The sequence below is a fragment of the Corvus brachyrhynchos genome, unplaced genomic scaffold, assembly GCF_000691975.1.
Source record: "Corvus brachyrhynchos isolate BGI_N302 unplaced genomic scaffold, ASM69197v1 scaffold21, whole genome shotgun sequence".
NCBI lineage: Eukaryota > Metazoa > Chordata > Aves > Passeriformes > Corvidae > Corvus > Corvus brachyrhynchos.
Window position 1 is genome coordinate 1,586,206 of NW_008236924.1, and position 13,204 is coordinate 1,599,409.

The 13,204-nt window shown below is 42.9% G+C and overlaps 1 protein-coding gene across 1 annotated transcript; it reads right to left on the reverse strand.

The window, feature by feature from the left end:
* Positions 1-6: 6 nt before the first annotated feature.
* On the reverse strand, positions 7-10,534 carry NMUR2 (neuromedin U receptor 2). The gene is made up of 4 exons (XM_008628936.2): positions 9,281-10,534; positions 4,318-4,402; positions 2,798-2,923; positions 7-1,805 (listed from the first exon to the last, which is right to left on the reverse strand). Exons 1-4 carry the CDS (start codon positions 9,998-10,000, stop codon positions 1,546-1,548), a joined length of 1,191 nt encoding a protein of 396 aa, XP_008627158.1. The 5' UTR covers positions 10,001-10,534; the 3' UTR covers positions 7-1,545.
* Positions 10,535-13,204: the final 2,670 nt, after the last annotated feature.

Here is a 13,204-nt window from a genome sequence, read left to right on the forward strand (position 1 = left end):
TTTTCTCTGCAGGCTTTGTGTGTGGCTCTTCCCCTCTGCAAGGCTTGTTTCTCAAGATTGCAGCTGGTAAAAAGGGTCTGAAAACATTCCCCTTATGCTCCAGGAAAAGGTGACTCTCCAGCATGAGTCTCTCACCTTCAAGCCCCACAGTGAGAATCAAACAGAAAACTTCGGGGCAAACAAAATAAGAGGCCATGGTAACTGAGTACAATCCCTTCCTCCTTGGTAGGAAATGCCATCTGGGTCCCCAGTGACCAGAATGGAAAATGTCTTTATGCATACAGTATATCATCTTTCAGGAACTAATGTTCTTATTTGCTGGGATAACTCTGTGTTCTCTGACTGTGTAAGTAGCCTCCAGTCCCCTGGTGACACTCATGCAATGATTCCCTGTGGCAGTGCGTGCCAAGCCTGAGCCCAGCGTGGGGACTAAACCCAGCCCTGTGCCACGATGCACATGGGAGGCATTTCCCTGAAACAAAGTGAACAGGCTTTGAAACCTGTGAGACAGAATTCTACAAAATTCTTTATCACGTAATGGACTCCCCCAAACTCCCTTGGCAAAATTCTATAGGGCCCTGTCTCTGCAGTGAGCAGAGCCCAGGAATTTGTCAGCTTGGACGTGAGTGTACTGCCTTTAGGATCTGTTTGCACTACTGGGACACAGGAAAGTTTTTCAGACCTTATATTGTGCTTTGTGGAAAAAACTGAATTTAGTAGATGCAATATCACTGCAAAACTCCCCATTTTATTGCCCATGCATCAGGTTTGTCCCAATTCCCTCTGTTGTGGATGCTGTCCAGGCTCCTTCCTGGTGATTGCTAACCCATGTAGATCTCTGACTTCTTGCAATCCACATGGTATAGGAGGAGTGAAGTCTGCTGAAGCACAACCACAGGGCTTCACTGGTGGAGACAACACATAAATATCCAAAGGTGAAGTAATGATAAGAAGCTCAGAAAGCAAAAGTTTGCTTTACACTTATTGGCTCCCTGGTTCTTCTGTCCCAGAAATAGCCATTGCTGGTGTTTATCAGCCAGCTCTGAGCTGCTCTCATTCCTGTTTGCTAATGTTTAACAGGGGAGGTTTGCAACAGCCATACCCTCAAGAAGGTCATGGCAGAGGGAAGTGGGACTGGCTTACCCAAACCTAGATGTGGGTAGACAAGGATTATGCAGAAAGTTGTCCCATTTCAAAATAAGTAAAAACTGATGGTTAGGTTGCTGCACAAAAAGCCATTTGCTAAGACTTTGCTAAGCTGATTCTCTCCCCCATGCTGGCAACACTGGGAATTTCTCACCTTTTAAAGCAGCTCTTTGCTGGCACAGCCTGCAGTGAACAAACTCAGATTTCCAGCCCTCGCATCAGCTTGGGGGTAATACAGGGCTTCCCTAACACATCCTAAATACAGTCTTCTCCGTCATCCATTCAATGGGACACCTCCTGAGCTCGCTGAAATCAGTCTTTTAGGAAGGTCTCTTCTAGTTTAGTTTCTCAAAGTAATTTTCTTAACCTTCTCTCTCGCCTGGTTCACAACATGGAAAGTCACAGGCCAGTGGAGAGCTGAGAGCTGCTGACAGATGTCCTGTGTGTGCCAGGGAGACTTGTGTTTTCAGCAGAGTCCATGAGATTGTGATTCTCAATCACAAACGTGCTCTTCTGGGATGAAATCTTGCAAGTGGGATGTTTAGCGGCACAGCGCTTGCAGCAAGGAGAAATCACACTGAGAAAAGCCATCCTGAAGCGCTGGGACAGCAGGTTGTAAATTATGGGGTTTGTGGCAGAGCTCAGGTAGAAGAAAACACCTGGGAGAACAAGGGTGGGGGGAAGAGAGAGACACATTTATGTGTGAAACAATGTCAGAAGAGGAAAATCTCTTCCTTGCCTATACAGCTCCACCAAGCTTGGGTGCAGAGGGTAGAGACAGCAGCAGTGGAGCTCTGTTGCCTTCCTGGCACAGGCAGAGGGATGTCTCACCAAGGTTAGCTCAGGCACTGCAGCAAAAGGAAAGTGGGAGAGAATGTGAATTGGAGCTCACTCTCTCCAGCTGCTCAGGAACCAGCTCTCTTTTGAGCTGCCCTGACCTGCCTCCAGCACTGCCCTCATCCCCACAGCAGGGTTTGCCCAGTTGGTGCCCCATCAGAGCTGTCAGAGGATAACTTCCAGCCAGGGGAAGCTAATTTCCTACAACTCACCAGGACAATTGCACAAAATTGGATTTGTCTGAGCTGCCTAATGACCACATTCAGTGTTTTCCCATGGCAGACTAAAGTAAGAGTCCTCTTTGAAAAGCCCTTCATTTTTTGGTTGGCAAGGCCATAAACATTTGGTTTCATTTCCCAGTTCTGAGCAGCATGTAAGGCTCTTGTCTTGCATTCGGTAATGTTTCCTATTTGCCCCAGAGAACTTGTGGAGGATGCCGCCTGCTCCTGTGCACTTCTTAAAAGCAGCTGAATGACAGCAGTCTTTACTTCTGAACATTCCCAAGAATGAAAAGCAGCTAGTAATGATGCATGATATCCGTTTTTTCCCCCCTTTTACTCTTTGTGACAGACATAAAGACTTTTTATTCAGACACTGAATTTGGCAACATGTCCAGATCTTGAAAGCTGCAGAAAACTTGCCTGCAGTTTTTATTCAGGCACTATTCTCATCACTGCCCAGCAAACCTCAAGAAGGTTTTCCATGCAAGTCTCATGTCCCCTACAAAATAAATGACTACAAATTACAAGTAAACCACTCATAAATACTTTTCTTTTTTGCCAGTCTCTGTGCAAGTGGAAGAAGAAAGCTTTACCTGACACCACATGAATTAAGTTGAACGTATTGGCCAAAGGCTCAGTCCATTCCACAACAAAGCTGAAGAAAAGCCGGTCTATATGGAATGGAGCCCAGCAAATGGCAAAAACTATCACAAGGACAACTGGCATGGAGAAAGGGGAGAAAAGGGGAAAAACAGGTCAGTAATGGGAGGATAAGGTTTACCAGCCTGCACAGGACAGGGAGTTCAGAAGGCTGGGTGGGAGACTTAATATACAAATTTTATTCATGGTTTCAAAACTTTTGCCATAATTTCTGTCTTACCATTACCAACAAAAAGAGCAATCTTTCCACTAATTTCTGTATTGGATAACCCAATGCATGTCCACAGAGTGACATTCAAACAGAGCAGGAAACAGCCAGGCAATGTTGGGGTATATATGGAGCCCAAATATATTCCAGGCTCAGAAAACCAGGCTGGCTTCAAAGCACAGTTTCTTGGTTCAGACAGTGACTTAAACTGTCTTAAAGAATAATGTTGTTGCAGGAAATATTGAAGGTGGTTTCTGTTTGCTGCATAAACACCATCTCAGTAGCAAGGTGATCTCTGCCTTAAAGACAGCTCCAAATTAGGAGGTGATGTGAGCGCTTTCAGGGTGATTGGAGCATAAATTCTCTTGAGTGTTACACAATGTGCAAGTCTGGTTAGGTCCAGCTTTTCTTTGGGGTGGTTAAGTCAGCAGTAGGTGATGCACTTGGCCTGGCAGGACTGTCTCAAGAAAAGACAGCTGAGAGGGGACCTCATCCCTGTCTGTCCCTGTCTGCAGGGAGGTGTCAGAGGAAAGGAGGCACCAGGCTCTGCCCCGTGGGGCCCAGCAATAGGACAGGAACTGATGCCCAGGAAGTTCCACCTGAACATGAGGCAGAACTTCTTTACTGTGCAGCAACCCCACACTGGAACAGGTTGTCCAGAGAGGATGTGGATTGTCCCTCACTGGACATATTCCAGAAAAATCTGGACACAATCCTGTGCTCTGGGATGACCCTGCTTGAGCAGGGAGGTTGGACCAGTGGGTCCACTGTGGTCCCTTCCAACCTGAACCATTCTGGGATTCCTGCTCATGAGCAGAGCTCATGGTGTAATGCAAAACAGATGCACATTCTGTAAAAATGTACAAGATAGACTATTTGAAACAAAAGGATCCTCGCTGGAGGGCTGCAAGAGCCAGTTTGGAGTGAGGGATTTTGGAGAATTGCTGTGCAAGCACCTGCCATGTAGGTTTGCTCAACCTCGTCTTGTGCTGGGGAGGAAAATTGGCTTTCTGAGTCTTTTGGTGGTTACCCTTGCTGCTGCATCCTGTAAGTTCAGATAAAACAGCAATAAGTTGGTGTTTTGTTTTGTTTTGGGTTTTTTTTTTTGTTTGGGGTTTTTTTTGTTGTTTTTTAACAGCTACTCATCTCATAACTCTTCTATCCAATAAACTTGCTCGATACCTTTCAGAATCTGGTCACACTCCTGTCTATGGTAAATAAAACATAGAAGGACTCACTACTTACACAGCATCTTGGTGACTGATTTCCTGGATGGTCTCTGAACATTCACAGCCATTTCCTCCACTTCCAGAGATTCATCTCCTTTCAACTGGCAAAAGGGGGGAAACCAAAGGACGGTTTAGACAAGAGAGCACATCCCCTCCAGACATAGTCTGTTTGATATTTTGATAGATGTAGTTTGAGAAAGCAAAATTTGGGGCCACTCAGGACTCACTGAAAAAAAATCTACATTTAAATTTTGGTTTTTGACTAGAAAAATGTGGAAGCTTTAGATTCAAAACAATCTGCAGATTGTTAGGTTCAAAACAATCTGCAGATTTTATGAGTCTGAACCTGTGTATTTACAGCAAATTTATCTTTCCCTTCCCCACTTACCTTTTCTCATTGAGTCAACATTTGGTTCACAGTTTATGTTCAATTCCAACAGTATTTTGCTAGGCATTATTTTCTCTTCTAGCAAAATACTGTTTGTTTGTTTATTTTCCTAAAAGTGTTCCCCACAATTAAGCACAAACCAATGATCCAAAAAATACCCAGTAAGGCCTCAGTACAACACAGCTGTAATCATTGGAAAAAATCCTGTAGAATTCAAGGGTGTTTGTTTCATGCCCTGAGTGCTGGGGATAGTTGATATTCAACCCATCTAATGAACAAACCCCAGAAATGCTGCCTTGCAGACAGGCAGGGTGCATGGTACACACAGATTTAGCCACAGACTACTCAGGTACAACAAGGAGAGGTTTTTCTCCCGCGGTTTTTCCTGGACTTCTAAAAAATGGGCATAAAGAGCAATAGTCTGATCCTCCCTGAAATCCTTCCCCAATAGGTTTATGGTGAGAGCACTGGTGCTTTGGTGACAAAAAGATCAGGTCTAGAAAAATAGGACAATTGATTTGAACACCAAAGAAATCATGTCTGGAAAGTCCATATTCGTCCCCAGCTTCCTGCAGTGGGAACTCCTGATCAGCCAACAGCTTTGGCTGTTTTCAGCTGAGAGAAACTGGAAACAAAACTTTTAGTTACACGAGACGATATCAGGAATGAGGGAAAAGACAGAAATCCTGTGGATTTGTAAAAACCTCATGAAAACATGCTAGTTGTGCCATTTTCCTTTTACACTGTGACTTTGCTTTCTGATTTCTGATTAATAACACTTTTCTGTAAGGATGATGAAATGAGTCCTTCTTGCAATGCTCCCTTTATTCTATTTATAAAAGGAAAAAACATGTAAATGGAATTATAGTCAATTATAGTGCAATTCAGCCTCTCGTGTTTTACATTATTCCCCTTGTAACTTTTAGTCATAGCCACAGTTGCTTGAGGAAAAGACTCAGTTGATTTGGAACACATCTAGTGATAAATGATCAGATTTATTAAAACCCCTGGATTCCCTTCAGTGCTTTTCAGTCTCAACAGTAATCTATTCCAGGCATATTCCAAAGCCTCAGAGAGTACAGTGTGCTGATGCTGTAATAAACCAGAGACGCATGTATCTTTATTTTTCACCTTCCATTATTTTGATGATGCTGTAAGGCTCCTCTTTAGCCTCAAGTGATGAAGGTGTAACAAGTAAGAATAACTCAGCAGCTGCAGTTTAATAAAACAATGAATCATTAGAAACAGGGAGGGAAAAAAAAAAATAAGTGAGTCTATGGCAAAGGTTGTAACTTGAGTTAATGCCAGTGGTTTGAGAGGGGTAGAAGTCCAGCCCAGGTGGTGGTTACTTTTACATCACTGTGATGTATGAGGCTGTGTAGGTTTGAGAGGAATGTTACCCTTTCACTGCAAGAGAATTAAAAGTGACTGGAGCAAGAAGCTGAAAATTGGATTTTCCCCTCAGATCTTTATTAGCGACAGCATTTCATCCCAGAAGTCAAAAGGCAGAGTGAAATTAGGGTCTCACCTATCCCCAGACAAACCTAGTGAGGTTTGCAAAAGAACTGTTTTCTGTAATCTGCAAAAGCTGAACTGTTTTCTGTAAACTCTTTGGCCTGTCTGACACTAGTGGTGATCAAAGCTTCTCCCCAGCTGATGGAAAAATTGATATTTAAACCCCACAAGGCTTGTGCTAAAGCCTGCAGTCCTGCCTGATTAGGAGATTTGGCTGAAGCAGTTGCTGCTGAGCTGCAGCCTTGGTGTGCCCTTAACTCACCCCCACAGCAAAGGAGAGCTGGCCACTGGGACAAGGAATGCTGAACAACCTCCGTGGAAAGGGGACAGGCTCTGGAAGAGCTGTGCTGGGCTCTGCAGAAATTAGCCAAAGGCAGTCACCATCCACAGATGATTCTGGGCTTTTGACAACTGGGCATTTGGGGGCTGAAATAGATTTTGATGATAAAATCTGGACCAGATGTGCTTTGGCTAGAATAAGTTGTCTTGCTTCAAAGACAGCTAAATTAAAATTGCCAGTGTGTATGTTATTATTATTATTATTATTATTATTATTACTGTTATTATTAATATTGCCAGTTACTGAGGGGATGAGAGACTAAGAGAAGAATTGGAACCTTGTGAGAAGCATCATCCAGCCTAGGCTGTCAGAAACCCTTGTTAAATAGAGCATAACTTTTAGACAAGCAGTGATCCACACCTATGCCTGTGTCCTTTTAGGAATCAGTTTGAAGGAAATGGGCACACACTGAATCCTGCTGCAATGCAGACTTCTTCTGAAGCAATCCCAGCCCATCTCAATCAGTGTTCCAGGGATAAACTTCCACGAGCAGCTACTTCCCAATATTCTCATCTCCTCCCTCTCCCCTCCCTCCTCAGCTCTTTGGCTGTGGGTTGCAAGCAGTAGCCCAACAGCTGCGCTGGGTTTGAAGAGCCTGGATGATTTAGGGATTTATCCTAAAGGTATCTGTGTTTAGAACCCCATTAAAGAGGCAGCAGGAAGCTTCCACAATGAAGTCTAATGAGTTTACAGTGCAATGATCAGTGTCCTCTTCTTTACGCTGGTGCTGGACAGATCAATTGACCATAACATTGCAATATTAAGCCATCAGGCCTTAAAATTATACCCAAGTAGATAATGAGGTAATCAACCATTTCACAGTGAAAAAGACAAATGCATTTTTACAATTTTCAAGGAATTAAATTGTAAATTTACTCAGTTACCCTATGACCCATGTTTGCTGCCTTCTCACAGCTGCATGGCAGGTCACCTGTTCCCTTCTGCATTGCGTCCTGAGACTCTCCTGCACTGGCAAAGCTTGAGGGAGAAACTGGTGAGGAAATGCCCTTTCTACAAAGCCTGGTTGTGAAAAGGTTACGTCTCTGTTTGCTGAATTTGAGCTGTTGTACAAACTTTGGATCAACCCTGAGCTTTTCCACTACATTCTGTGAGTGATATGTGGCACTCACGAGACTGCAGGGTGTTGCTAAAGCCTCACAGGTTTCATCCTCTGTGAGTAGATAAGAAGTGTCTCCTCTTGGAAAATTATATAAATATACATCATTCTTCTATCACTTCTGTTGAAGAAATGAAATCATCTTGCCCAGTGCAGCTTGGAGATAATGCAGATCTAGCCAGGATGGATCCTGTTGAAATTTGGAAGTCTGAGCTGGATATACAGAAAAACAGAGGCACAAACAGTGAACATTACTGTCCTTAGGAAAGACAGCTTGAACAATTGTGTGAATTTGCAGAAGTCCTGGGGGATCAGCCCTCATCTGGTACTGAGCTTCTCTTCTGGGATGGGGTATAGGAATATCTGCTGCTGCAAATAGAAGTTATTGCAACCTTCAAGTTTTCTTTTTATTAATTCAGGGATTTATCTTTTTCTTTTTGTAACAACTCTATTTTCAACACCTTTCATTCCCTTCAGGTCTTATTTTGCAAAATATTCATTGACACTATGTAAAGACCCCTCAACAGCCTCCAGACACTGGGGATAGTTTAACCCATTCACTGCCTCGAGGATCTGCTCTGTGATATGGATTTCTGTCAGTTAATCCTTTTTTTTTTTCCCCTGGGTAAGTAAAAATTGCTTCTGTGTAATTTCAGGGAACAGTAAATATCAGCCAGCCCAACAAAATTATATACCCACCAGCAGAGATTTGGCTGAGTTTCTTGCACATTATTTAATAAGTTCATTCATCTCTGTTTCTTGCTATGGGATCAGACACATCTTTGTAAGCTTTAAGTTATATTCAGTGCCGTAAAACAGGATTTATATTGTCTAAATGTCTGTAACTTATGAGAAGAAAGCACTCATCAGGTCACTGGGATTAGCAGTGCATTTTAGTGTTGTGCTTCATAGTTTTATAACACTGTGATCCTGATTGTTTTATCCACACATGTACATGATGGATACTTGGCAAAAGTAGTCTCACTTTCTGAAGAGAGAAGGAATATAAGCTCTAAGGTAGCCTGGTGAAACAAGGCTGTAGTTACATAAAGAAATGATTGCTGCATTTGCTAGCTGCAGCAAAAAGGTAACATTTTAGTTTATGAGAGCTTCGTGAGCTTTAACAAGTGAATATTATCACCAGCTGCAGGGATGAAAAGGAGAAAGTAATGCAATGGAAATTCTACAGTCACAAGAAAAGGGAAAACAAATAGGACACAAGATTCAATCACTATTCATCTTCTTTTTATTCTTTCCACATTTTCCTTTTGGTCTGTTTCTTTCTAGTCTCTACTGCAAAGGTGTAAATCTCTGGGAGGCTGGAATCAATCTAGAGACTTGGGTGTTTCATTAACATTCAGATGTGAGCAGAAGTGATGGTAAGTTTTTATAAGATTGGGGTAAATTATTCCCCAACATAGCTATATTAATTTCAGAATGGGATTGCACCAGAGAAGGAGCTGGATCTACTGTTTTCAGAGGTTTGAAACACTTTGGCTGTTTTGGGGAGAAAACAGATGGGCAAGAAAGAGGCGCAAAAATCACTCAAAGCCACATATAGACACAAACACACAAGAACGAGCCAAGGAAACACTGAGCACAGTTGGAGAAGGACTTACTCTTAGCCCCATCAGATAGTACAGCACACTTATCACCCCCATGGGCAGCACATAGAAGAGGAAAGAGGTGATCTGGACAATACAGTTGTAGATCCAGAGGGGCATGACCACAGTGCAGGTGGCAGAGCCGGGGACCAGGGTGCCGTTGGGGAAATGCTGCAGCACGATGCCGTGGGTGCCCGTGTTGGGGAGGGCGAAGAGCACGGAGAGCACCCAGAGAGCCACGATGGTCCTGAGGGCGCGCCGGCGGGTGCTCTCCAGCTTGGCGCGGAAGGGGTGCAGGATGGCGATGTACCTCTCCACGCTGAGCGTGGTCACGCTGAGGATGGAGGCAAAGCACACGGTCTCGAAGAGCGCCGTCTTCAGGTAGCAGCCCACGCGCCCCAACAGGAAGGGGTAATTGCTCCACATCTCGTAGACTTCCAGGGGCATCCCAAAGAGCAGCACGAGTAGGTCCGAGACTGCCAGGCTGAACAGGTAATAGTTGGTCGGGGTCTTCATGTTCCGGTGCTTGAGGATTACGAGGCAAACCAAGAAGTTCCCCACCACCCCGACAATGAAGATCACGGAGTACACCAAAGCCATGGGCAGGAATAGGTGGCTCCTCCTGGGCCCACACAGGAAGGTTAAATAATCCTCAGTGCTGTTTAAGTACCCCCTGAGACGTTCTTCATGTAGAGCAAGGTGGTTTAACCAAGAGAAATTACTGACCCAGGCCATGGCTGGACCTGCTGAAATGTTTCACTGCTGAGGTTGGTTGTCCTTTCTGTTTCTCTGAGCAAGTTTGCTCACTTTTTGCAGAGATGGAAGGAGGGGTGTAGTTGCCTTGCCAGCCCTGATGCACAGAGGCACTGAGGATGTGAATGAGTGTGTTTGCCTGGCTCTGGGTAAGGTTTTGCTGCTCAACAGCTGTTCCCCTGCACAGAGCCCCTCAGCCAGAAAGCCCCTCCTTTCCCACATATTCATTGGCTCGCTAAGTGCGTTAGATTATAGAGTACAAAAAGAGGTTCCAGCCACTTGCATCAGCTGCTGTGGCTGATGCATTTACAGAGTCAGAAATGTGGGATTTAGGGAGCTGGGAATCTGAAATACAGGATACAAAATCAGCTGCAGGTTATTTGTATTTGCCAGAGGGGGGGAAAGTAGACCAGAAACACCCCCAAAACTCAGTCTAAACATCTTTTACAAAATGATAGTGATGCTACATCCAGTTACGAGCCACAGGCAAAACAAAACAAAACAGAAGATTCTGACATAATTTTGCTTTTCAAATCTCTGCTGATTTTTATTTTCTGTTGTCTATGGCAGCAAGTACTTGGAGACAGACTTTGATCAGTAGAAAGCCAAATGGTTTTTGTAGCCATTTATGTGGAATTATAATGCTTCAGCCTTTTTTTAAACACTGCAATTGTTTTTCTCCTGAAATCTTCTCCTGACAAAAGATTTTAACTGCAATTCTTATTGACTTAAAAATATTTTCTCACTGTCCAAGTATGCTGGAATTTGATCCTATATTCTTAGAGAGCCTTGTTTTGGGAATATTTCTGTACAACATATTATTCCATATTTATTGCCCATGGGGCATGAACTTTTATAAACTCTTATTTCTTCATGAATGACAAGCATTCTGCAAACACACTTTCTGAGCAAAAAAAAGAGTGTCTCCTGCAAGGATCACGGCTGTGCCAAAATAGATCATTTATCTCTGAATGAATGCTTGATTCCTTACCGAATTTCTCTAAAACAAAAAAAGTTCCAAGTCTGTAGATACAATTTTCTGAGATTCAGAAAACATTCGCCTGTTTGGAATTGAAGAGGTGCAAGATCTGAGGGTGAGTTTATGGGATTTTTGCCAGCTTGGTGTGTGATTTTTCTGCCCAGAACCTCTTACAAGGTTCAAGGCCTCCTTGAAGCCTTGTAAACTTTTTACATCCCTGACATCCTTTGGCAAGGACTTCCTTGAATCTGCTATTTATGTGTGTATCTCTTTTCTCTATTTGACTCTTTAGCTTGACTTCTCAAAATAAAAAGATTGTTTCGATAAGCACAGACTGCCTCCAAAACAGCAGCAGTGTGTGAGGAACCAAAGGTTGGTCCCTTTGAGGCACATTCAATGTGTGGAGCCTGGGAATTACTGTACAGTCACTTAAAATGTGAAAGACATGGAAGGTACCAAAACAACCATACTAAAAGGCAGAAGCAAGTCTCTTGTGATGACTTTCAGACCTGCTGAAATTATCTCACACATAAACTGTCTCGGTCAGAAGGACCCAACTCATTTATTTTTAGCGTTGCACAGAGGTATTTTGTTCAGCAGATCGAAAAGTTTTACTGGATTATTGAATAACAAATGTGCCCCTTTGACCTATTGCTCCCTTCATTAAGGATTCATCTTATAGCTATTCCCTGCATTTTAATGTTGAATTTGATCTTGATCTGCTGCTGATGTAAGAGGTAGGAGCAGAGGAATCGTTAGTCGGGTTCCTGGCTGACACCCAGATTAACTCTTTCGGAGCACAGCAGAACATAAGTATTTGAGAATTTGTGCAAGAATAAACATTTTCTGTTCCTCTGCTTAACTTTCAGGTTCGTAGGGTATTTTTTGTTTCATTTTTTTGCTTGTTCGTTTATTTTTGTTTATTTGGGGCTTTTTAAAATTTTGTTTTGTTTTGTTTTTTTTCCCACATAATCTCTTAATACTTAATTTCTTTCCATTCTTGCTTTTTCTTCCCCTGGTAAATTCCACTGCTCCACATGCTGCAGCATGACTGAGGTGAGTAAACACTTCTGAAGTAGCTACCAAATTGGCTTCATTTTTCTTCTTGCACATTAACCACTGTGAAGAAAGTGAAGTGGAAGATTGAGTCTGTTCAGCTTGAAGCCAGTCTTACAGAAAAGGAAACCAAAAAGGATTGAGTTATTTACTAAAAAGCCAAAAGGGCACTAACACCCACTGTGATCTCTGTGAGAGGAAAGCAATGGGCTCTAGAAACACATCAGGTTACCTGAAAGTGTGGATGTGCCAGACCCACCTGTGCCTACTTCCACTTGTTCTCAATCCTTTCTGATCCTGCTGAGTGCAGATGCTGACAGCCTGTAAGAATAGAAGCAGAAGAAAAACAGATAACCCATGGAATGATGTTGCTATGACCACGATTATGTTGCAGATGGAGAGGACAAAGAGAGTGGAAAATATATTTCAGTTCATTTCTCAAAGTTTTATTTGTGTTCTATATCATATCTGTCTCAATAAGGACAGAAGAATGAATCCAACCAAAGACTTGCTTTGGCTCTATATGAATGGAAATATTTTATTTTTATGACTGAGACAGAAAATAAAAACAAATTTTTCTTATGATAGTAATATTAAAGCATTTGGTATTTTTCTCTATAAAGCAAACTTCATTGGTGCTTGCTTTTATACACTCAAAGGAGGAGGGTGTGCTGCACGCTGGACTTGGAACTGTGCAGCTTTATATAATAGCAATGCAAAGAATGTAATGTACTATTTCCATTAATGTAGTGTAATAGCGGCAACATTAACCCAGACAAGTTTTTTTGGCACTGTGCAAGAGTCACAGTGAGGCACTGACTATGTCCTCGTGCTGGTGATGTCTCTTGTACCACATTTACACTGTGGAACATTTCCCTTTGCCCGTGGAATGGGCTGCAGCACATCCCTGGCTTCCACTATGAACAACAAAATGCACATTTAAGAAGGGCTGAATTCAAGCACCTTCATGTTTGTCAAAGCCCTTGTAAGGGCATCCATTAACTACTTTATATCAGTACCTGGTGAATAATTGGAAAATTGGGCACATTAATCAAAAGAGGCAGAGGACAGTGGAAGTTATCCAGAGTAGAGAAAATGGATAAATGCTCCACTGGCCACACTGACAGAGGGATGTACTTTGAACTATGAGC

What these genes read in the sequence shown, in the direction of transcription:
- NMUR2 (XM_008628936.2), bottom strand. Translation starts at nt 10,000, where the DNA reads ATGGCCTGGGTCAGTAATTTCTCTTGGTTAAACCACCTTGCTCTACAT. An exon ending in ATCAGTCACCAAGATGCTGT is followed by an intron (nt 2,924 to 4,317) that starts GTAAGTAGTGAG and finishes TCTCCATGCCAG; the next exon opens with TTGTCCTTGTGATAGTTTTT. An exon ending in CTTAATTCATGTGGTGTCAG is followed by an intron (nt 1,806 to 2,797) that starts GTAAAGCTTTCT and finishes TTGTTCTCCCAG; the next exon opens with GTGTTTTCTTCTACCTGAGC.